Source organism: Metopolophium dirhodum, chromosome 5 (assembly GCF_019925205.1).
Source record: "Metopolophium dirhodum isolate CAU chromosome 5, ASM1992520v1, whole genome shotgun sequence".
NCBI lineage: Eukaryota > Metazoa > Arthropoda > Insecta > Hemiptera > Aphididae > Metopolophium > Metopolophium dirhodum.
Window position 1 is genome coordinate 33,657,412 of NC_083564.1, and position 26,819 is coordinate 33,684,230.

Consider the following 26,819-nt stretch of genomic DNA (forward strand, 5'->3'; position numbering starts at 1 on the left):
ACGCATGTCACAATAGGTTGTGATGACAAATGGTTTAATCATAAAAGTAATTCTTATAAGAAACTCATTTGGTTAGAAAAAATCTACAATGTTATAACTAAAGACCGAATTTATATTCTCTTAAAATACCTAAAATATGATGCTAATATTCTCTAAAAAACCTTCAAATATTCTCATTATATTCTCTTAAAAATTTAAAAAATACGCAAAAATAATCATTATTTGCTTTAATATGCATTTTTAAATTTTTATTGTCAACATTATTTTAATAGTGAGGTATTGATCAGGTATTAAAAGTTGCGTATTCTAATGGAATACTATTACACTTTAATAAGAGTTAAAAATGATAAAAAAAAAAAATTGTCATGTTCAAAAAAAAAATTTCTGGGTACCCTAATATTAAAATTAAAAATAAATACAAATTTTTTCTCACAATCTACGAAATATTCCAAAACATGCTAAATGGGTTAAATATTCTCTAGCCCGTGAAATATTCTCAAAATAAACTTTTTTCTACGCATTCAGAATTGAACAAATCGTCCACATTTTTTACTCTCACAAGACTGCATAGACCCAGTAACGATATGTAAAAAGATATAAGTTTAGTTATAAGTTTACAAAATATCCATTTTATTCAAGTTGAATTTCAGAAAATTATTATATGAATGGTCGAACCAAGTAACAACAAAAAGCCCCAAAAAACTTTTAAGAGACTCAATAGTTGGTAACGCTCCGGAAAATGCCAGATGCATACCCTTTTGTGTTAACAAATTAAGTGTATACATTTTAAATATAATAGATTCAATATTTATTAACGAATAAGTAATAAGTAACAACTATAATTATGAAATTTTTTTGCCCAATAAAAGGCTCATATTACAAAATTATTTATTATGATTTACGTTAGTAAACTAAAAAAATATTACTTAATGATATATAGTAGGTACTTACATACATTGAAGTGTAAAACTGGAACTAATATAGTTTCTGATTTTTAAAACTAAATTTTTAGAATTATAAACGTTTGAATAACACAAAAGATGTAAAGTAAACATATGTTTTATTATAAACAATATCTGATTACTCCTATAGGAATTGAAAACAAATTTCTCTAACATTTGTCAGCCCTGAATCTCTGATGGATCTTTTGTGGACAAATTAAGTTAATATTCAGCTCAATAAAAAAACTAAAACACAATTAGAAACAATTCAACTGAATTAATTACCAATTTACAACAGACAAGATTGACCTTATAAATTATGATATAATTTTTTAACCATCAACCAACTCTTAGTTAGTTTTACCAATTTAATCAATTTGTTTGTGTCAAGAATGAAAGTTTCCCACAGAGTAATAAGAAATAGTTTCCCGCGATCAATATATTGTGATTCTATGGATAAAATATGAAAATTTTTTACGTTTATTGTTGATAATAGATAACAAAATAACTACACAGTTCAAACGTTCAAAATAGTATCATAATATATAAGAATAATTATGGTCGTCGAAATCAAAAATTACATTAAACCTGTTCATTACCAGCATACTAGTATTGCTTTCGTGCCAAACACATTTATTTTTTAACAACTTCAAAACTATTTTAGATGATGTACTTATCACATATTAAACCATATTATATAATAATATGTACGAATAATAGAATAAATAGTATATTTTTTGACATTTTACTAAAATTTATTTTTTATTTATGTTACCTGTAATTTGAAAATATTATAATAACTTTTTAGTGTATCTATAATGTACATTTAATAAAAATCAAAATCTCTGGTTATTACAATCAATGAAAAGTTAAGATGACAATAAATGTAGGTATAACAAATAGGTACAATGTTTAATATGTAAAAAAATATGTATATAATTTAAAGTTTAAAAATATAGTAGGTAAACTTCTTATCAAGTAGATTTAGCACAAAAATACACAAACAGTATAATATTTGTAATTTTCTTTTGATACAAAAATAATTGACAAAATAGAGAGCTTTTTTGTTTCATTCCTGTTTCTTACACAAATAAATACTTAAATATTCTTATTTTAAGTATCTTATAACTAACAAAAATATATTTTAAATACTTAAAATTTTAACATGGCAGATATTGGGCTGCAAATTCATACTTTGCAACTACACAATATTATATATTATTTAAATTAGAATAATAATAACAGTTAATGAGCAAACATGTATACGCGTAAAATATAATTAACAGTTGGGTTAATAATAATAATTTATTCGACAGTGTCATTTTTATCCTAGAATAATAATAACAGACACGATTGTTCAGCAACAGTTGTTAGCCACTACAACAATCATATTGTTATACTTGGAGTTAAGACATAAAAAAAAAATATAGAGTTGTAAAGAAAAGAATGATGATTTCGACAGAAACATTTTTTTAACACTCGAGAGAGAAAAAAACAAAACAATACAAAACATGTTTGTGCGTTAACATTTAGAGATCGTCGGATCGCGCGGAGGCCGCATCTTGCGATCGGCCAGCACAGTCCATGCATCCGAGAACAGTTTATCGTCGTTGGCCACCAAAAACGACATGTAGCACATCTGCTTGACGGACAGGTCGGCGGAACGGGAACATACATGGCCATGCAGGACGTTGGCGCGTTCCAGGTCCAACCATCTGGTAACAATAATCCGGGGCGTAGCACTCGATATCTAACAGGTGTGATGTGGTGGTGCGTGTGTGGAGGTGGTGATAGTGGTTAAAGGTCGGTGGATAGGGTTAAGTGGTTGTGGAGGTGGTGGTGGTGGTTACCTTTTCAGCGACAGCGGTCGGTCGGGTGACACGGTCACTCCGGTCGGACCCCACAGCCAGAACTCGAGGAGCGCCTTGCATTTGGACAAAGAGTTGGGCCGGCCCTGCCGCAGAACCTGCGACAGACACACCGTCATCTCCCACGTGGGCGCCAGCAGTCTGAGCACCTTGAGCATGATCTCGCAGAGCGTGTCATCCGCTCCCTGCAAAAGCACGGAGATTATAGAATATATATTATACGTTAGAAATTAGAAAAAATATGTCTATAACATAGAAGAACGTCGTACGATGAGTATAATATTATATACTTCTCGACAGATGGGTGACTGGGTAGATATTGAAAGGCCCCCCTCTCGATACCTCGTCTTACCACCCTTGATCCGTCATCGAGTCATAAATAAAGTATAGTTACTCAATTTTATCATACATGACGCATATGTTTATACCAGCCAGTGAAAAGATAATTTGGCTTACAAATATTGTTAGGTATATCTTTTATTTTGTTGGGAGGGAGGGGGGGGGGGGGGGGGGTAAGCTGTTACTGTGACAGCAATTTTATGCGTAGGTACCTGTGAATCGGTTTCCAGCTGAACCACGGCTACGGTCGGGTCGGCACCGAAACAGTTTCTGGTCACCACAAACGGTTCCAGGCTGTACCGGTCCACGTCCGACGCCTGCAGGCCGATCAACAGGTTCACAGTTTCCACTAGGATGAGACCAGCTTCCTTGGTGATGTCCGCGTACTTGGCGTTGTATTCCTTGCAATACGATTCCACCGCCTCCACCCGATGTGCATTCCACAGCGTCACGTAAGCTGCAATGTATCGTCGTTCAGTTTTTATAAGCGTTCACAAAATATTTTTTAAAAAAACCAACGCTATCCGACGGGCACGAGACACCCACGAGACGATAGATCGATTCAATATACAATTATCACCCCCTACCCCTCCTATCCACATAGCGACATATTATAATATTAAATGTATACACACCTTCTTCGTTTTCGGCGCCCGGACAGTATTCCTTTTCCACGTGCGTCACGAACTCCGTCACTTTGGTCATGGTGAAATGGTTGTTCAGTACATTGTTCAGCTCAACAGGTTCACTGGAAATGCTCAACACCACCGGCACGTCGTACCATTTGCCGTTGTAGAACGCGCAACCGGCTTTTTGCAACCGGCTGGTCGAGTCCACTCGAAAACTGGACCATTCCAAGTTTTTCGTCTTCAACGCCATCAACTCTTTGGGCACTTTCGGACAGCTCGTCGCCTATATAATTAATATATGAAAAACAAGGACGGATTTAGTATATATTTTATAAAATCACACCCGAAAGTGGTTATAGGAGAAATAACTACCTAGTAGAAATTAGTATTTTATTTGTATATAAGTGTTGCCATTTGTTAATCGGGCAGATCAGGTACAAGCATGTATCAAATCTAATTTTCACACATTACCTACCAAGGTGGCCGAGTTGCACTTACTGGGGAGAGTTACACCCAAAAGGAGTTGAACGATCACAATTTTTTTAAGAGTTGTCATTTTGTACGGACTTCAAGGTGCACGGGGATCAGATAGTTATATATATGACTGTGTTAAATCGTGATGACTTGACTTCTGCAGACTTACGCATATACAAATATAGCAATTATACCATATACGTCGGAAGATCCTAGCGACACACCCACAGTACCTATCAATATTATTATTATTACGCAGCGATAGTAGTACCTGGTCTAAGAGTTTGGTTAGGGCTTCGTGATTGGCGATGACGACGGCGTCGTAACTCTCTTCGAGACTCTTGTGTCCCGGCTGAGTGTTCCTAATGCTGTCTTCGGCTCCAAACTAAAAAAATTAAAACATATTTTAAATTTAAATTTTCGGCGTTCGAATGATTATTTTTGTTTTGTGGTATGCCTAAATCAAAAGCCAACAGATAATTTATATTTTTGTAAAACCATTTTTTAGAACTATTATATTCTTAGTAAAGGTACGCATTTTAATAACTCAAAACTCATCGTTCAAATATTGATGTAGATACATATATCAAAAAAAAAAAAAAATAATAATAATAATAATAATTTACGATACAATAATGTTTGTTCTCATTTGAAAAAAATTAGTTTATTTTGCCACTGGGCACTCGTCAAATAGAATAAAAATCAAAATCAAGGAAAACATGGCCCTAAAGTATACTGTATAGTATATATACTTAAAAATTCCAAAAATTGGAATTCAAATCAAAAACGGAGGGTGAGCACGTTTGATGAATCAGCCTGTACAATATTATTAGAATAATATACTGCATCGTAACTTACGTCGTCGCCAAACTGGATGGTCGGATATATCTCTGACTCGGTCTCGCTACCGTAATACTGCATGGATGTCAGTCGCGCCATTTCCGGCGAACTGTGGTCACACTCTGGTGCCGAAAAATTTACCGGTTCGTAAGTTTCGTCGGACGCGCTGGAATCGCACGTTTTCGGCGCTTCGGGGTAATCTGTGATGTCCGTGGACTGGACGGACGACTTAAACGGCAGCTTTGCAACAGGCGGAAGACTTCTCGGCGGCGGCGGTGGTTTTGTAGGTCGTACTGAAACATTATTTCAAACGATATTAATATTATGCAGTTCGAGTGAACGGGACAACATATTATAGTTTGTCAAAAGATAATAATGCGAGTGGCACACCGCACAGTGAAATTAACGTATTATCAGTAAATGAACAGCGAAAACCATATAGGTAAGTCAATTGACAATCATTTCGCATATATACGCAGAACGATTATTGAACATAGAGTACAAACAGAATGATGAAAGAAGAACTAACGTTAATTGGAAAGTTGATTTAATGTTGTCTTATATAGAATGAAAAAATAATAAGCAAATAGGCAATATACTAAAACTATAAATTAAAAAAATTGAAATACCTAAATTGTATATTTCATAGAAACTTCGACATAGAATACATATTACTATTAAATTAAATTAAATCCAATTTGCAGCATAATATCGTATACCTACTTGCCGTGGTTGACCTAAATATTAAAGGTTATGTTTTAAGAAATGTCCAATTTTTCAAAAAAAATAATATCCGAGTTATTTGGCCAAAAAATAGAAAGGCATAATATGCGTTAATAATTTAAATTGAGTTGACATTTAACAAAGCAGAGTGAGGACTAAATGATTTCTGGTTTTTCTTCGAAAAGATAAACAATAATCAAAAAAATATTTAGTTACGATCATTACGAATTAGGTCAACGGCTGATTTCATTGTTATAATTTTAAATTACTAATTATAGGTACCCCGTACGCGTGTACAATTATCTAATATACATAAATTATAAAGCTGATATAGTGATATGTGATATATGCAATACTGCAGGCATACACCTCAGTTATAGGCCTAACCTAAGTTATGAGAATGATTTTTTTTATTTAGAAAATATGATATTACGATACTATGAATATAAAATAATAGCAATTACCTACTTAGGAAAATAGCTCATGTGGATATAATATAATAGGTAGGACAGGTAGGTACATATTATTAAAATTTATTATACTTTGATTAAAAATGTATTAAACGAAAATGAATAAAAACTTTGTGCACGAATATAATCAGAAAAGGTCAGGTGATAACCAACAGATTATAAAATATGTGTTGGTGATGATAGCGGTGCAGGTAAAAACGAATAGTGCAACAGGATTTCTAAATAATTAACGACGTGCAGTGGTATTTGATCAAAATCACGTTAATTGATTAGACATACGAACGGTAAACATCCAACTTGAAAACCGGATGTAGATAAACAAAAAAAAAATCGTAAAATGGCAAATCACGCTTACCAGGATGATGGTTGGACGGCGCTTTGGCGGACGGATCTTTTACGTACAGCAGTCCGTCGACAGCGTAGTTGTGTATGATTTCCACGCCCGACTTGTTGATGTCCAGCGGATGAATGATTTCCAGCTTGGGCCTGGTAGTCGGTAGCTGCGGTGTGGCGACCGTCGATTCCCGACTGGGTATCCTCAGGAATTTCTTGATCTTAAGACCCACTTTGGTGGCCTTGCCGTACTTTTTCTTCTCGCACGCCGGCCGTTTTCCGGGTAACGGGAGTGTGGACGATTCGCGCCCTTGGTCGCCACTGCAGGTGACAGTGGCGACCGCCGCAGATGGTCGTTCCCTGTTTCCACAGTGTTGCGACTGTTCTTTTTCAATCTGTTCGCAGTATTCGGCCAACAGCTTGCGGTTACTGATTGTCACGTCATCGGGTCTGAACTCGTCGTCGGAAAATGAACTGTTGGTGCTGTGGTAAACGAGATCGGTGCATTTGGCCGATGTCAACGACGGCGGCGGCGGAGGCGGTTTCGGGGCTTGGCGTTTGATACTCCTGGGACATTCGGGAGGGCTGTTGCTGGTTATTGAAGTCTAAAACAAAAATGTTTAATTTACGTTAAAAATACGTAAAATAATATTGACAGGTAAAAAAAACGAACAAGGATACAAGTGTTGGAGTCGAATTAACATTGGAAACTATTAAAAAATTTAATTAACACTATATAAATCTGTATATATATCTGACTGACCTTTTTGTTGGGCGTCCTGGGAGGTGTGGTAGAGGTATCACGCAAGGGCGACGAATTGTCTTTGAAATTGTGGAGGAACGATCGGTTCACCGGGGTTGACGTCGGATCGCCGGGCTCGTCGGAGTCCGCTTTCCCGTCGGGCTCGCCGGCCATTTCTCTGCTGGTCAACAACGACGAATCTGGCGACGGATCCACAGGAGCGCCACTACCGATCAGTTTCAACGGCTCCGGTTTCTGGGACGAAGCAACGGCCAACTTCAGTTTGAAGTGCATCGTGCCCATTCGAGGTACATTACTTCTAGTTTTGTACGGCGCCGCACCACCACCCGCCGTGTCGGCGTCTGACTCTCTCGTCGACGAGATGACTTCGGTAGTTTCCTCTGCACCCTTAGATATTTCAACGGGTGCTATCGTTTCCGGCTGGCGGATGAGCTTCGCTCTTGGGATTTCCGTATTCGTCAATGTTAACGTTGGCGGAGGTGGCGGCGGCGGCGTCGGTTTTGCCTCTTCCTCTTCCGCCGGTAAACTGCACCGTCTTATGTTTAAATACGGTTCGTTGGAATTGGCCACCAGCGAGCTTCTAGATAAAGTCGGTTTTTTCATTGCCTCAGTCTTTCTCAGTTGAATGTTTTCAGTATCTTTTTTCTCGATTTTTGGCGCCTCCTCGCAGGCTGATGTGGCTGCTGCGGCCGCCGCGGTGGCAGTAGCAGCCGTGGCAATCTCTTTGTTCTTTAGGAAGTTGAACACAAGCGATTTGGGTGGGTCTCCGCAGAACGGCTGAACGGTTACCATCGGCGGTGACTTGTTTTGCACCATTGGTTTTTTTACGGGTGACTTGATGTTTGTCGCCGCCGTTACCGCTACGTTCGCAGTTTTTCCAACATTATTACTACCGACAACGACCTTTTCGGCCACGAAATCGGGTTTGCTGTTTAGGTTTGTGTTGGCTTCGGTCAGTCTTTTGAGCTCTTCGTCGTCACCAGAGTCAACGAATTCCGAACCGTTTTCCTCGTCCGACGAATATTCTTCGTCGGTCGAGTACTCTTCGCCGCCATATCCGATGACTTCCATCTCGACGTTCGAAAACGACACATTCCGGGATTTGTCACACGAACCGTTTACCTTCAATATACTCTGCGGAGGAAAAACATATATTATATTATATTATATTATGTATAGATTTAAGTATAAAAACGCACGTACAAACACTTAGGGCCGTACGAGTGCGTATTTAGCGAGAAATCGCATTTACCTGGGCTGGAGATATTTCCGGTAGTGGTTTGTAGTCAATAAGTACCCGTTTGGGCTTCTCGGGGTGCTCCTCTTTCGGACGAAAACAGTTGGAGCACAGTTCTTTTTTCCAAGCATTCTGTTTGAATCTTGGACACACATTTTCCGGTGACATTCTGCTTCATCAATTGGTTTTAAAGCGGACGACGACGATACATACAAATTTTGCAGATTTTTTACTTGCCATAATCCTGCAAAAATGAAAAACATTTTGTAAAATAAACTGTATACTATTACATAATATTGAAGCCGTGACTAATTATACATAATACTATATATTATATTATTTAGTCATGATAATACCGTGGATTGATAATAATAACGAAGTCTCAAAAACCACTTAAATATATACATAATATTATAGGTATATAATTATATTATACCTAATATTATAAGCTATACCTACTTTACATACGATTATATTCATTTATCTACAAATAAACAAAAATGACTTAATCACTAAAACCAGAATATTAATATCAACACACCCATAAGTCATAACTCGTTTTTATAAGTCAATAAAATATATTAGTTCGTGTAGGATTCTATAGAATAATATTAAAATACCCTGAAATAAATATTAGAAAGTAAAATTTTAAAGGTGAACATTTTAAGTGATATTACGGTGAACTGTATAGTGTTTAATAGTTTTATAGTTCTTTTAACATTATACATCACTCAATTACTGAATTTTCTAAGATTCTTATATTACTTATATATATATATATATATTTAATTGCTTCAATATAGAATCACTCTATACCTATAATGGTTAGTACAATGTAAGAATTTGTTTTAATTTGTATTGTTGTAAATAATTATCACTTATATGTATAGAATAATAATGGAACATCGGTTAATACGCTTAATATAGATTATGGAACAAAAAAGTTAACGATAATATTTTTAATGAAAAAACGTTTTAACAATTTAGTTAACAAGTATCATAATATGGACAATGGTCGATGGATAAAAAATATTTATAAATCGTATAAGCAAGGATCAAAATAAAATAGAAAATAATATTTCATTATAAACGCACAAAAGAATGATACAAATCTTTAGCGTGAAGTTGTACCTATATTATATTTACAGAATGTGATTGCATTTTAACATTTATATTATATCAACACACAAATCTCGACAGCTGATACATACATTTTTGTACCTACACGTTTTTAAAGTATAATATGGTTTGTATTTTATAGTGAGAGTTTTTTTTAGAATTTATGAATAACTTAACATTTATTATCGGAATAAACACTTATGAAAACACTATTATTTGAAAATGTTCAATCCTCTTACTTATTATACCTTCTATCATAGCGTTAAACTTTATAAAACCGAAAAAGTAAGTAATTGTTTCATATTTTTATTGTTAATATTCATTACATTGTTTCTATAATATTAGTAAAAAAAGTCGTTCAAATATTATTTTAATCGAGTTGACTCGTCTATTTGAAACTTTGTATTACGTTACACGTATTCAAAGGTACCACACAGCCATTTTAAAGTGGTAACGTATCGTGACTATAACGGGACAGTTAAAAACGAGCACAAAAAATTATTGTTATTGGTACGGGGCGAGTGTCGTCTTTATAACAAATGACGACGACGAAAAATGAGTGCTTTTAAAATAACGCCTAGTCATTCAGTTCAATAAAAATCATATAAAAATACACTATTAGCAGCAGCAGAAGCAGCAGCTAACTGCTGCAGAAGTTAAATAGAGCGCCGCGGCGTGGCAGACAGATTTCGCCTTGAATATAATATCCTACGCATGCTTTTATCTATACATATTATATATATATACTATATGTGTAGTATATAATATAATAATAAATAATAACAAAAATATCATAAACTAATATAATTCGTTTTCTTTATTTACAATTTTTCGAGAACACAGTCGGTCGACGAAATCCAACGCACTCTAGCGTTTTATTGCAGTGTAGGTATTATACACTCAAACGCTATAATATTATGATATATAAAATATAATAAATTTAGAAGATAAATTTCAGACGTCGACGACGACGGCGTTTCTAGAGACGCCGAGAAAGTCGATCCGCTAAAAATAATACGATATCCGCGTGTAATGCTGCAGTGTATATTGCACGTGAACGAGGGGGAAAGGACTATGATAAATATAAAAAAAAATTCCGGTTCGCGATTGACATTTGAGTGGCGGCGGCGGCGAACGGTTCTGCGGAATCGAAAGGGCAAAACGAGTGAATTAAAAAGCCGGCATCGATGTGTATAATAATAACATAGCGTGTACGACAGACGGAAACTGATATAGAGAGACGCAGCGCCGTCAACGTAATGACTGAAGTCTCTCCCCGCGCGACTACTGAAGGCGTATCCGTTATAAAGGTACTTATATTAATATTATTAAAAAAATCATCGACGGGCTCGTTCGATTGTTGTAATATAATATCAACGACAACAGATTCGGACAAAATATTATAGTCGCCGAAATATAATAAATAATAATATAATCAAATAAATATCGTAGACGTTCGGGAGCGGGCCGCGCCGCCGCGTCTGCAGCAGCCGGCCGTGTCACGGCCCAACAATACGAGTAACCTTGTGGCGAAGCACTACACCGACGGGACCGCTATCGTCGTATTGGTAGTGTCTATACGTAGTATATTATACATTAAAATATGTACACGAAATGAATCGATCGGACACAATAGAGCAAAAAAAAAATCGACTGTTCAGGATCGGCAGCGATCGAGACACGAGCACAAAAACCCGGTAGCGAATTAGCTTGGAATACATCGAACTCTGCAGCATAACAGATCGCGGGAGACGACTTATTTTTTAATTTTTTATACGTAGATCCGCCGTGTACGCAACAAACCGCAAAGCCCGCAGACGGCAATTACGTTGTAGCACATGGAGATATAATATATAATATATACACTTAATATGGTGGTCGTGCACGGACCGACTGTCAGCTGAAAATCCGATATCGTGGGTGTGTCGCCGCCCCGGAGACTCGAGGGGAGAATATTTGAAATCCGGACGGGTGACGTGACGAGCGTTTTTCGACGAGATCGATCACTGGTTTGCCGACAATCGAATAATACAATGTAAAAACAATAAATTGTCCCCCGCACGGTGTTTGTTATTCCAGACGCAAAATGTATGAAACCCGTATACCTACTGTACTATTATTACTATTATTATTATTATTATTATTATTATTATTATAAATTTATAACCACTAGCCAGCCCTTCCGATGTTCCACATAATATTATAAAAACATTAAAAACGACAAAACACAACACGTCGTGTCGTGTAGCCACTTGTAGTCCCATGTCGATTCCCGCTCAACCGACCGACTGTCTCTCGGAAATATTTCTCCGAAAAATAATGTAAAACGAAGTAAAACGTATAATTATTACAATCACTATCACATTTCAACTGCACATAGTACACGAAACGAGGATGAAAATCGATCGAAACACAAAGAAACAAGAAATCAAGAGGACCTTGAATCATCAACAACTGTTTAATGTATTATATATTATTAGTTATTAGTGTTATTACATAGTGGCCGTTCATGGTTAGACTTTTATGTCTCTCGAGGAACCTTCAACGACTTACTCGAACGAGTAGACTGCTATTATAACATAATTAATTCGACCTATACACTGTACCAATTTCGACTAAAAATGTTAATCTAGACGAATATTTTTTGTTGGTCGGCGTTAACGAAATTTTTTTTTTAAATCTCAGTAAAAATATAAAATGTATTACAAAACTACAATAATAAACAGCTTAAACGAATCTGCACATAATATACAATAAAAACACAAAATCCTATGCGATGGCATATACCTATACCTATTGTATATATTATTAATTTTGTATGTACCTATACTACTGCAGAATACTGCAACAACCTGCATTGAGGCAGTGAAGGAGAAACATTTAAATACAAGTTATTGTACACAGTTGTTTTTCACAATGTATTAAAATAATGAAAGTATACTAGTGTATATTGATAAAATATACATACATGTTTTCCTCACTCATCGAAGGCCCGTCCGTCGTATAATGTATAATCGTCTAAATGCGAGTATTGTCCGAATACCGATTTGAAACCAAATTAAAAACAACGAAAAAACAGATTAATTGTGTTAGTGTTGACTAATCGCCGTTATTATAAAATCACGTTAAAATCATCGACAATTATTATAACACGTCTGATATCAGACGCGCGTACGCCTATATAATACAATAATAATATATTATACGGTTAAAACGAGATTGCAAAGTGGGATCGCGTTGGGTTAGGTATGCATTAGAATAACTCCACGGGTGATTAGGATAAATGTCCATATAAAATATAACATAATAATAATATGCACCTATATATTAAGTATAATGTGCGACGTCGAAAATATAATATTATCAAAATCGGTTGGTATTAATGTATTATGACCAAACACGTATCAATGTATCATATATTTTACATAACCACTTACTAGGTGACCAACGGCAAAGAAACTGTATACGCGTCTTATGTTATATAGCTGCAGTATAATATCTAATAATATCTAATTAATATAGTGTACGCGTTCGAAACCGTTTAATGACGTCGTCGTCGTCGTCGTCGTCGCGTAATGGCCTGCAGAGAACGTTAATTGGAGTTAAACCCGTGCGGATCATAAATTCCGACGGCGACGTCGTCGTCGGTTTAAGCGATTTCCGAAGCGTTTTCTCGTGCGCGAGCGACCATCGCCGATGCAATAATTATTATTAGTGTCGCAATAATAATTATACACTGCAGCAGCGGTAAGTCTCTGAACGTGTGCCAATAACGAACGCGGCGGCGATCGCGACCTACGGGCGTAACGGTTTTGCGATCATACGCGCGCTGGTAACGACGGACAAAAAAAAAAATGTCTATAACACATCTGCAAGATTCCGCGGACATTTGAAAAATAAGGCAATCCGGTTCGCCCGCGACGGCGTCTCTCGCTTATAGGCATATACTGTATATCCCAATAAACATTTAACGATGTATAATTGATATACGCACCACACATAACTGCGCACTGCCATTATATTATACGTTATATATTATATAGGTACCTACGCCGGATGCGATTTAATTGCGAGTTCCTATTATCTGTTATGTACGCTGCACATCAATAGTCGTATTGTAGGTATACGGGGGGAGAGCCGGGTGCTTCAGTGTTTTTATACACGCGACGGACACGTATAATAATATATTATATTATTGTAATACACCGGGCAAAAAATGCTGCACGCGATGACAACGAATTCCGAAACGACCGTGTCAAATATTACGTGCGCGAGCGGTGTTCCAGCGGATCGCGTAAAACGTTTTCCGCAGATATATATATAATACAGTGTACCGACCCGAGAAAAACTGCACGCGAAACGTCTCATATATACCTATATTGCGTCATCGTGAAAAACCGACTATAATATGGTCATCAATTGATTACGATTGCCTACGCGCCGACGACGATTATCCCGAAAATGTGTCTGGCCGGCCAGCCATGCGGATCGGTCCGATCTCAGGTTCTCACACACACACACACACACACACACATCGCTTGCGCATCGTTACAATTATTATTATAGCCACCGAGTATATTATTAGGTATAGTGTAGCCGACTCGATTTTCGTTTCATTCGATACGGCGGAGATTATATAGTGTTATGTAGCGTTTTTTTTTTTTACCGCCAAGTCTAAAAATTAACCTGACGACGACGGTAAGCAATAAAATATTTAATGGTCAACGATACATTATAATAGTATTATACTTTCCAAAGTCGATTATTAAAAGAGTGGGTACATAATATATACAACACATCAAAATACTCGCATGGGTAGCGCGCGAGAAGAGCGTCAAACAATTTAGTAAGGTATATTAATGCGATATCACTATAATATATGTATATATAATATCATAATACGGTTATTACATAAATCGTATTTAAGGAGGAGACGCGGCGGCGGCCGTGGGAACGGCGACGGACACTTAAAACGGAGATAATATTCCAAGGAAGACGGTGAGGGTATCATACCTTCTATATTTTATAAGTTATAGTGGTCTCGAGCCAGCCGCCGATAACCACGACACGTCGACACGTCTTGTATCGTCTATAGTGTGACGAGCATACGCGTAAAACCACAAAAATCTTGTCGCTTATAACGTTATGGGGGTACAGCTGTGCAGCTAAGGTTAGGTGGCATCGGCCGCTGCTGCAACAAATCGAGTAATACGACATCTCGCAATAATATATTATATTGTCTATGCTCGAACAGGTGGTCGTGAGTGGTACCATCTAAATACGACCACGGGCAGTGGGCACTGCATGCAGTGATTCATTTCTATATCTGTGGGTGCATACAATTATTATTACCTACTATATTATAAATTATTATATAATGTATAATAGTGTAATAATACTGATACAAGTGTCAAATAATACAACCCAGCCGCACGTAATAATATTCCATTTCGGAGAAGGAGGAGGAGAGAACACTGTAAAATTACGTCCGACTACCGTTTCCGATACGAATGGGTAATTAACGATAATAACAACAATTATATCACCGTCGTGATAATAAGTCTGAGGAGGGATGAGATATGTATTGTACCGTCGAAAACGATTTTGAACACTTAATGAAAGAATTGACGAGTTTTTTTTTAATTTTTTATAACGTAAATATAGGGTAAATAGGTACTCGAGTGTTACTTCAGGAGACCATCGGTTCGGGAGTTGGTAACACGAAAATGTAATCTACGGTACCAGCCAATCGGTTCGTTTCATAATAACTGCAATAACGATAACGATGTATAACATTTTAATGCGAGGTAAACGATTCAACGGAATAAACCATGTCCACAATGTATAGAGAAGATATCTTCTCTACATCGTGAAGTTCGTCAATTCGTTATCAAATAAAAATACTATATTTTAGAGTCTACGTCATAATTTATGGAGAAGATAACAGAATAATAATATAATGTTACAGTAAGTATTATCACCCGTCGGCTATTATCATGCAGACATGGAATGCAGAGCTCGTGTCGTTAGAAATAAACGAACCATTCGTAAAAAGCCGATCTGCAACATGTCAACATTATCTAAATTTTTTATTTTATTGTAATACGCTATATCAATACATACAAAATTGATAATTTGTTAATTGTTATTTCAAAGAGCGCCTGTACACACGGACCAGAGGGCCAAACTCGCATCAATTGGTAGAGGTATACAACAAAATATAAATATTATTATACATATAGGTAATATGGTTACTGGTTACAAGTTCAACGACTTCGAATTGAATTTCTCTTTCAGACGTTACTAAATGCATACCTGCAGCAACTCTTTATAGAGATAGGAGATACTAACATCACACACGGGGAAAAAAGATCAGATAAAATACAAAAAGATTTTTGATCATTGAATTGCACTACGTAAAGGTGCCAGCAGCTAATATTATATGTCTATAATGGAGCATCATATATACAATATACGAGCGTCTGTTCGTATTTCGTTCGGATTTAATTGTATAACAATGGACCGTTCTTTGTTAATACATTATTACTTCATAAGAGTTATAACTATATTATTATCTATATTAAAATAAAGGTATATATTTTGTGTATTCTGCATAATAGATTTAATAGAATATTCAAACGATAGGACCTTATTGATAATTAAGCACTTTTGAGTCCAATAATTAATAAATTAGTATATCATTATGTTTTAATTGAAAACAATTGAACGAATTGTGAATGCTCTTATTAATTCGAATAAAAAGTTAAGCTACGAATATAATTACGATTTCATTATTAAACTCACCACTAAAATACACGTAAATCTAAACATAAAAAATAATTAAGATGTATACATTATCATTTATAATATAGTATTAATAATTTTTGTTTCTCATGATGTCTGAAACATTTATAATGTAGACTGCGTTAGAGTATCGCAGAAATCTTGCTAGTCAGCTAATTTATCAAAATAAAACTTTCAGTAACAATTTTCATAAAATAACTCTGAACTTGTTTTCGAAAACATCGAGCAAAAACAAAAAAACAATAAAACTAACGAAATATAATATTATGGTGGGTATTCGCTAAGAGTTATAATTAATTTTAATAATTTTTACGCAGACATTTTCACATGCGAGACACAAGACACGTCTTGATCCATTGTTTTGATTTTACGTTAGGAAACCTGTCTGAAGCACCCGATTTTTTCAATGAAAATCTTGTCATTCACAATACAATTGTTAGAAAGCCGACGAAAGTGACCGGCTCGTGGCTAGTTTCCTTGGCCGGTGACTGGTTGTGTACCTCTAACCAAGTTACAATTAATTTAGCCGCCTTTGTGTTTCCTGTTACATACATAGGTATACGCACTACGCAGTTGTGTCAAGTTTGGCGGGATTACCGTGAAGGTTGAAGGTAAGTATACAACTGTAATAGTACATTTTCGTGTTTGCAAAATCTTTGATGATCATCATTATCCGGTCCCGATTTATGGTCATCAAATTGTCGCGGTTTACTTTCCTTTGATTAATTCAAACGGATACTTCAGAAAACGAGTTATGTCCTGAAAATTGGAATTTTCACTTTTATAATTAGATGAGTTATTCGATTAGCATGTTACGATGTTGCGAACATAAAAATGAAAGCTCGGTGTAGGTAAATAATATACTCACCTAACAATACTTAGGTAAATAATAAAACAATCATTGTTAAATTAATTGTTTTTTTTTTTAATTTATATAAATTATGCTAAGTTAGTATACCTGAGGTTTAAAATTTAATTATACATTTTAGAATTAATAATTCTATTGAAAGTGAATAGCTACATAAGTTTCTTTAGTAGATGGAACAAATATTGAGGTCAAGTAAAAATGAAGAAAGTAAAATGTAAAAACTAGTTGGGTTCAGAAAATAATAAGGTAGGTACTTAGTACTTACTAGCTGTAATATAAACATTAATGCAAGTACACCCGTGTTATGTAGAGGTTCATACAACATATTTAGATAATATTATTTATATTTGTCACACGCTAAATGTTTTTTAGTTCCACCGAAACGAGATAAGAAAAAAATGAAATTATCTATACACAATTTAATTAGGTACTGTCATTTTAAAACAATAATAAATTATTACTCAATATTCATTCTAAGATCGAAGACATATTCCGAGAAATTCAGTTTTGCCAATTATAGAGTAATACGATATTATATTAATACCAATAATATTATAACGTGTATACAATAATATGATGCATTATATCATTCACCAAACCCATTTTTTCGCCTACACTTGGAAAATAATATCAAGATGACACCTATGTTATAACGCACATAATCGCGTGTCTAATATAATAATCACTAGCATAGAATTTTACACCAATGGGCGTTTACTGTAAATTAATTCCTGCTATGCTATACAAGACCACAGATCACAATATTAATATTAAGTTGTATTAATAGGTATTTGTCTATAAAATACATTTTTCATTGTATATTATTAACGTAAACGTCGTATGATGTAATTTTTAACACCTCTCTAACGTGGGAATGCGTCATCCACGAACGTCATTTGATTCCAAGTATAGTACACGAAGTTTGGGCTGTTAAAATATCTCATCATATACTTTAAACGAGCCAAACTCGTTAAACCGAACAAATGCGTATATAAAATACAAGCGCAACTTTGCTAAAGCGTACTAATGATCAAGCTAAACTTTATCGTAAGCGTACGTATTTAAATATCTTCGCTTCGCGTTAATGTTTGAAGTCCACCTGTACACAATATATTATAATACCGGACCAAACCGAAGACGGTTTGCCGGAAAACGCGATTATACGTCATAATACATTATAATGAACTCAACTGAAATTGTTATACAGCTGTTGCTCGTTAACGGCTGAAAGTTTCCTATAAAACGTCAAGACGTCACGTATCGACGATGACGAATTGTCGCCAAGAGCATTCCAGTGGGTACAAATTATTATCAATAAATAATGATGATGATAATAAGAATATACTGTCGTCGGGCAGTCGGGCGGACGATAAAGTTTTTTAAGCTCACGTGTTATATGTAGGTCGTCGCGACGGAAGAATGCGGTTTCGTTGTTTCGTTAATAGAAAATAATGTAAAAAAGTATAATAACAATTAATAAATAATATAATATATGCGCCTATACAGCCAGCTACAATATATACCTAGTCTACGTTTTCCAAGAATCGTTCCGGGAATAGTTGTCACGTCGTTATTTTATGTACGCTGCGCGATCTAATATAAAATATAATAGCGTACGAGTATCACAAACGTTTCGACTAGTCTATTATGTACAGTATTTATACATGCATAATAACACGATAATGTACATAATAATATCGTATATTGCTAACGTTTTATGAAAACGTTTTTACCTCCTCTGCCCGCCAACCTTTGTACGATTGACTATTTTACGCACATATATACAGGCGCAGACCGTATAGAATAATAATATATAATGTTAGGCACACTATAATATAATATTATAACAACTATACAGTCTAAACATAAACGCTAGTTATTTCTACAATCCAGATCCACACACACACTCACCGGCAGTGGCGCGGCGGCATCGGTGTCGGTTTATGACTTGTACGTAATACCATAGCTGCAGCAGCACGCTGAGTTAACCCAGTGAACGAGAATGTTCCGTTATACATATAAACCGGTACCATTCGCGAGTATACATGTATATGTATAACCGCAGCAAACACTGTAAATCTCTAAAAGGACCATTATTCCGGATTGTCACGGTGAACAATACCTATATATATATAATATAACGTGATGTATATATAATGATCTGTTACAAGTGTATCTATAATATGTTATGTATATTTTTCGTGGTGTGTCCCCCAGCAATTCGGTGGACAGGTCGTTATATTTGTTTAGCGTATATAAAAAAATAAAATATCGTTATTCGTTTTTCTATATACACCACCACGTCGATCCGCGGTATAAAATGTGAATAGAAAACAACAACAGAAATAAAAGCGAAAATCAAAACGTAAATGGCAAATCAATCTTAGCATCTTCGCCCAGCGTCGTCGATCGTGCGCTGCGATGTATAAATATAATTACACACACGAATACACAATACGAACACACACATGTTATTGTAATTTTTCTAAAGCGAGTACATAATATATATATTATATACACGAGAGAAACCATAAAAGTACGCACGGTTTGCACTCAATTATATCTTATTGTTCTTAGCGTTCTCGGGCTGCGTAAGCTATATAATATTATACTTTATTAAATCATTATTATACGACGAACCAACGGATTCCAAAGCTGCAGTAGTGCAGTGTTGCGTATTGCGTTCGTCTGCGCCGTCGCCGCGGCAACAAAGGAAAAAACGATTCACCCTCCGAGTACGATTCGTATTATAGGGGGAAAAGACTTGAACGCGCACATTTGGGGTGAAAGCAGCCAGCGCCGCCGCCGTCGTCTCCACGCCAGACCGTCCCGCCGGTCCTACCGTAACATGAGAAAAAAGCCTTTTCCAGACACATGTACACCCATAAACACTATATTTACTACATATATAGTACACCTATAGTCGACGCATTGCTCCTCCAAATATTTACAGTTAGGTTTTCGTCGGGTGGTTGTCGGTTGGACGCTTTTAGTTAAAATACCATGCGTTGTTTACGATTCACCCGGTAGTCACCAGAATCGGAAAAAGCCGAGTGGATTACCCGGTTGGTCAGAAAATGTGCATAGCGTGAACTGTAACTATAAAAATAAAGACCATATAAAAAAAACTAATAGATTAAAATACATTTTACGATTATTTAACGATCTCGACTAAAGTATACAAATAATAACCAACATAATATAACCTATAGGTATAGTTTCAGTTAACATGTAGTAACTGTGCAATTACTACGCCACTACGCAAATAAAATAAATTATACATGCAGTTAACACAATAGCACCGTATTAAAATTTTGTAAATCTATATTATAAACAAATAACTTATAGTTATAGATAACATCATGGTACACAATCCTCGATAACATTAAAAAAAAATCGTTAGGACTTTATACTAACCTATTGTTGAGCACCGAACTAAAAAAGAATATACTCGTGCAGGTTCTGAATATTAATTGACTTGGTAAATAAAGAATTTTTTGAAACCCGATGAAAATATTAATTAATAGTATAATTCTATATATATATCTTGTACGTTCAATAAATATACACCCTACAATATCAATATGTACCATAAACAATCATTTCATTTCTACATTTTTAATATAAAACTTACTGAATTTCTTAATGAGACAATACAACTTTTAATTTTAGACTTACAAATAGAAAATGAACCTACATAAATAATATACCTACTTACAATTTCGTAAGAAAAGAATAATTGTATAATATTATTATAATTAATAATGATATAATTATTTTTCTTCAAAATAATTATTCATTTATTTCGTTAGTTAACAAAAAGAAATATTTATCCATGTAAGGTAGTACCAAAACTCTAAACACAACGACAGACATGTTAACAATATACATTTAAGCATGTATCTATATAATAAAGTATAAACTATCTCTGTTTGCCTACATTGTGTGTACTTAATAATGCGTGTACAATGTACACTTTACCTACTATAAATCTTTCTATTTGGATGGACTATAATTCGCTACAGTAATTGTTTATACAGTCCATTAAATGTATTACCCGAAGTATTACCTATATGCTCTCCTAAACTCTCTTTCAGCCATTCGTCAGGTTAGGTTAACTGATAAAATAATATATCATATGCATATATTTAAGTGATAAAAAATAAATTTTAATTTAAATTCTATCAAACTTTTTAGTTTAGAATTTGTACAAAAACAAGAAACTTATAGTATGTACGATGAAAACAATAAAGTTTATTTACTAACCTCAATGGCACGAAAGAAATAACAATTACTTCTAAAATTAATTTTTCTTAAAAAATAAATTGAAAATACCTATTCGAATGAAGAAATCGGATATTGATTATTTTTTCTATAGTATTTAATATCATATAGTATTGCAATACTGTATTTTGAATTTCTAAAACCACAAATAAGAGAAAAATACGATCTCATTTCGTAATGATGTTTTACGAGACAAAAAAAAATCATGAATAGTGTGTAATTTAAAAATAAAATAGTAGCTCGTTAAAACTCGTGTAAAGCACGCAATAAACATGATTAGACAATTATTACGGATTGTGGTATATAACAGCTAACACGATTCTCAATTGGTTCAATGATCCAAGTGTCACGAAAATTGGCTCGATCACGTATATACCTATGCTGTTCCTGTACGCATTGCCTTCGTGAAATGTTTGGAGCACCCTGTACACGTTGCACGAACTATACATTGAAAATATTAGTACTGACACGAATTAACACACAAAAATGAACGTGGAGTTAACTTCCCCACACGCACACGTCATGCAGCTCATATTGAGCACATCGTTCGCACGACCTAACTCTTACGTGTTATTACTATATATTATTATAAAATTCATATTTTCTTAAGATGAAAACACGGCGAGAAATCTCTCATACGGAGCACATTAAGGCCCATTATTAAATGTAAACGATTTTGAATGAGATCGATACACGCAATAAGCAAATAGATTGTTCCATGTTTGTATTATATAATAAGTACCTATACAAAAAACCGACCTCGTCAACATCATGTGAAGCTATATGACAATTTAGGGCCAATATAGGTACTTGAGCGCATTAAGTCAATCCTCCACGGATAAAAATAAACTAGTGTACCTACCTACCCATAATTTTTTTAAATTATTGATTGTCATTTGTCGGCATTCGACGTCTTTCACTTAGCTATAGAGAGTGTTATAAATAGTGTGGAGTGAAGTTATAGTCACTCAAGTCCATGTATAGGCACACATCATACACTCGGTGTCCTTATTTAAAAACTAGTTAAAAAGTACTAGATGCACATCTAAAAATTAATTTAAAAGTCAAAATCAAAGTAAAAATTTCATTGGTGGAGGGAGTAAAACAGTTAACATAATCTCAAATATCTCTAGCCGGCAGCCACACATGCTGATTAATCATATTATTGTTAAATACAAATATTTTACATAATATTATAGTAAAAATTAAAATAACCATATACGTATATTATATATTACACTAGTTACCGCACAGTTTTCTTTGATAACACGGACCTTAGATAACAGCTTTCGAGATTAAGAATATTATTATAGCTGTAGGCTTTAATACAAACAATACTACAACATATCCAATCAGCTACAGTAATCATTTTACTACTAATAATATAGATGCTTCTTCCGGAATATACATCATTAATTATTAGCTACACTGCCTTAATATTTATATAATATGAACAATTATGAATATAATATCAACTATTCGTTTTCGCACATGCTATAATATAAATATATAATTTACACATAGGACATAGGTTCTTACTATAAAACGTGGAATACCATTGTTGTACATATTTCGTTTGACAAACATGCATTATACACATGATACACGTATATAACGCACCAACTATTATGCACCTCAGGGCTCAGACTGCAAGTGCCTGCACTCGCCACTCGGCAACAATGTTTTGTCATAAAATGTGAAAATAACACTCATGACACTTAACAAATATTGACTTTTAAGCTTAACTCGTAAGTGCATATTATAGTCATTGAGTAAACAGTATTTTTTTATCATGCGTTCTAAGTGTCAACAATTTAAAAATAAAAAGTTAAATACCTATATAGGTATATATTATATAATATAAATACCTACCTTTCCCTAAACTGGTTAATTATAATCTCAATAGTTAATAAAATTATTATTTTTTTAGAAATATACCATTATGTGAATTCAAGAAATATTTAATTAATTTATTAGATTAGTCCATCTATCCCGGGAGAACCCTTTGGCGTCAGGCAAGAGTCAGGTGAGTGTAGAGCTGAGTTAACATAACAGGTGACCTAACCTATGGTTTGACAAGTATAGTACTGCCGCCGATCCGTGATAGTCACAGGTTATAATACAAAAATAATGATCTGCGCCAATATTTGGTTGTACTATCGTTTTCATTGTTAAAAAGTGCACAAGATTGAAAAAAAACAAAATTTAGGGTGCCCGGTAAACTAGAAATATTTATACTACAAGACGAATTAACAATGTATTTATGTATTTTATTCATAATAAAATACCAAACCGTCAAATCTCTCAATTTATTGATTTGAACAATCATAAAATATTGAAAACATATTATATGAAAAAAACCATGCTAGAACTGTTAAATTAAACTAAATTAAATTAAACTTTAGGTAATATTATCATGAGTTATGACAGATGTCAAATACTCAAATATGAGTATGTGCCAATATAGTACTGTATTTTATATTGGCATTTACATTAATTTACATAATTACTTATATAACTACTATTCTAACAAACACATACCATTTTAATCAAACGATATTTTAAATTTTTCGATCGTATTATTAGTTTAGTAAAAACTAAAATGTATGTAAGTAGGTACACAAATTATGTTTAATACTATGAAAACGGCAATCATTTGAAACATTATTTTTAATTTGATTAAACAATTTGATACTTTAATCGATACCCCATTGATTCCTATTAATAGTTAATTGAATTACCTACCTATATATAGAAAATTAAAAAATACATCTAATTGGTGGGCAATAATCACAACCGTATGAACACCAATATTAAAAATATACGTATATCTTTAATCGGGTCTTTAATAGTGATAAAAACTGACGTAGGTATTATTAGAATACAAACAAACAATAAACCAACGACTGCTATGAATTACGAAGGGCATGTGTAAACCATCATTGGACTGTCAGATGGACACAATAATACAAGTACAGATACAATTTCACGACAATATTGTTTGAGGATATTTGTCATTATTCATTATAAGTACAATAATAATTATTGTACACACGACTTTATATTATTTTTTATTATCAACACTGTCCATCGGTCTAGAGGCGACGGTTAGCTATCGGCACGAACGACGACTCTGTAAATCTACTCTGTATCGAACAAACACATCTTTATTGTTAAAACCCCGAAATGTTTAAAAAATTCTCACCGCACCCGACTTATGCAGACCCACAACAATGCGACGATACGTCCTCATGCCTACACGTTACGTTACATCGTTATCTCTAATAAAAATCACCTTACCTCTCCCTCGTATACTCTCATTTCACGTTCCGATAATGTGTATGTGCACCGTCTCATTGGCAATAATAATAATATAACGACAACAACAATAAACCGTAAACAGTATAACACGCCGTGTAACACACCTCCATACAATATATTATTATTTATTAGTTATTACTTATTACACACATACAATCGCCGGGTGGTACGTATTATAGTATGATAATAGGTAATAGGTTACACCTACCTATATATTAAATATAATAATATAATATACAATAATATATTAATATCATTATAACGCAGCGTGAGAGACCGAATAATCCACCGCCAAGGGCTGGGGGTTTCGTGTTGAAAAAATTAAGACGCGGAAGAGGGGTAGGAAAAAACCGTCTAATCGAATCATCCGATTAACGGGCGGCTTGTTTGCATGTTCGTCATAATCATATTATAATATTATACAGGACGTATCGTTATGATTTCTTTTTTTTATAATCGGTATTATTTTTCATTATCACGAGTACGCTTTTTTCCATAGGTTTCTCATATAATATTATGTAGAAACGACGGCGGCAGCAGCACCAGAATGCGGTCAAACGGGTTTTGCGCGCCACCGCCGCCCTATCGGTAGACGAGCGGCGGCGGTGGCGGGAAAACAACGTGCGGGTGGTACGCCAAACGGTCCCGTGAGAAATAGTAAAACGACGTCTGCCCGCGACGTCCCCCAAACCCATTCATACCCCACCACCACCCACCGATTGCCATCGCAGATGCGGAATTTGGTCGTTAATATTTTTCCCGAAAATCAAATCGACGAGTATATTATAGCACGTAAGTAGGTAGGTACTCACTCGTGTATAACTCTGCCGGGCGGCGAATCCTCGGGTGTTCGACGAGAATCGATTTGTTTTGTGAGAGAGAGAGAGAGAGAGGGACGGCGATAAACAAAACCGTCAATATTACAATATGAAAATACTACGCGTACATAATATTATTACTGTCGTTAAAAACACGCGATATCGGCTGAAAACAATAACAAAAACACGTTGGGACGACGACCGACAACTACACGACCAACCGTAGTGAGTGCAAACGCGTACTGACCGAAACTGGCGAGCGGGCGAAACGTGAACGGTCTTGCCGCGACGCGCCAGCTGTTATTGCACGACGATTCGGCCGCCATCTAGCGGTCCGCGTGACGTCGTACGTACGAACCGGTTCGCACAAACCTCGCGGTATTATCATAGAATTAAGAATTAACCATAATAACATTAATAATCAAATTGTTTAACCACAGCTCTGCACTTCTGTCACTCGGTTATAAAAATTGCACGTTTTCGCGTGCCAAATAATTGCATGTGATTTTTCAAAAATAATTCTGCACATTAGTAATTATAATGACGTGCAATTAAGATTGTATTATAAATTCTTACTGTCGTATCCGAAACTGCCACCCATTCCCACGAACAATAGTCTTATAATAGGCGACTTCTGGTGCATCTTACCTCGACGCGTCGCCCAGCGGCCGACACGTAATTTTCGCGGATATTATAACGGACGACGCGTTTCTTCGGCCCGGAACAGCTGTGGCGATGACGATCACTGGTTTTCAAATTATACACCCATTTTACATTAATAATATTAGCATCTATTCTGTGATATTAGCTCAATGATTCTTCTGGTTTCGTTTTGCCGGAACGTCGGCACACTGCGCAGGCACAATATTGATTCAACCGTTTTCCCTAGACGGAAAAATAATAAAAACGTCAAAAATCGCTTGCCACACGGTCGATGTACATATTATAGTTGACCGCGGTAACCAGAATATTCTCGACGGACGCGTTC

At 35.1% G+C, this 26,819-nt stretch overlaps 1 protein-coding gene across 1 annotated transcript; it reads right to left on the reverse strand.

The window, feature by feature from the left end:
* Positions 1-1,398: 1,398 nt before the first annotated feature.
* Positions 1,399-26,081, reverse strand: LOC132944323 (uncharacterized). The gene is made up of 10 exons (XM_061013605.1): positions 25,826-26,081; positions 8,633-8,861; positions 7,381-8,514; positions 6,640-7,222; positions 5,110-5,384; positions 4,523-4,636; positions 3,784-4,060; positions 3,361-3,605; positions 2,792-2,994; positions 1,399-2,656 (listed from the first exon to the last, which is right to left on the reverse strand). The coding sequence occupies exons 2-10, from the start codon at positions 8,783-8,785 to the stop codon at positions 2,464-2,466; spliced, it is 3,177 nt and encodes a 1,058-aa protein (XP_060869588.1). The 5' UTR covers positions 8,786-8,861; positions 25,826-26,081; the 3' UTR covers positions 1,399-2,463.
* Between the last annotated feature and the right edge of the window lie 738 nt (positions 26,082-26,819).

Coding starts and splice junctions, on each gene's coding strand:
- LOC132944323 (XM_061013605.1), bottom strand. CDS start 8,785: ATGTCACCGGAAAATGTGTGTCCAAGATTCAAACAGAATGCTTGGAAA. Junction 7,223..7,380: donor CCAGGACGCCCAACAAAAAG/GTCAGTCAGATA, acceptor TTTTTGTTTTAG/ACTTCAATAACCAGCAACAG. Junction 2,657..2,791: donor CGACCGCTGTCGCTGAAAAG/GTAACCACCACC, acceptor TATTGTTACCAG/ATGGTTGGACCTGGAACGCG.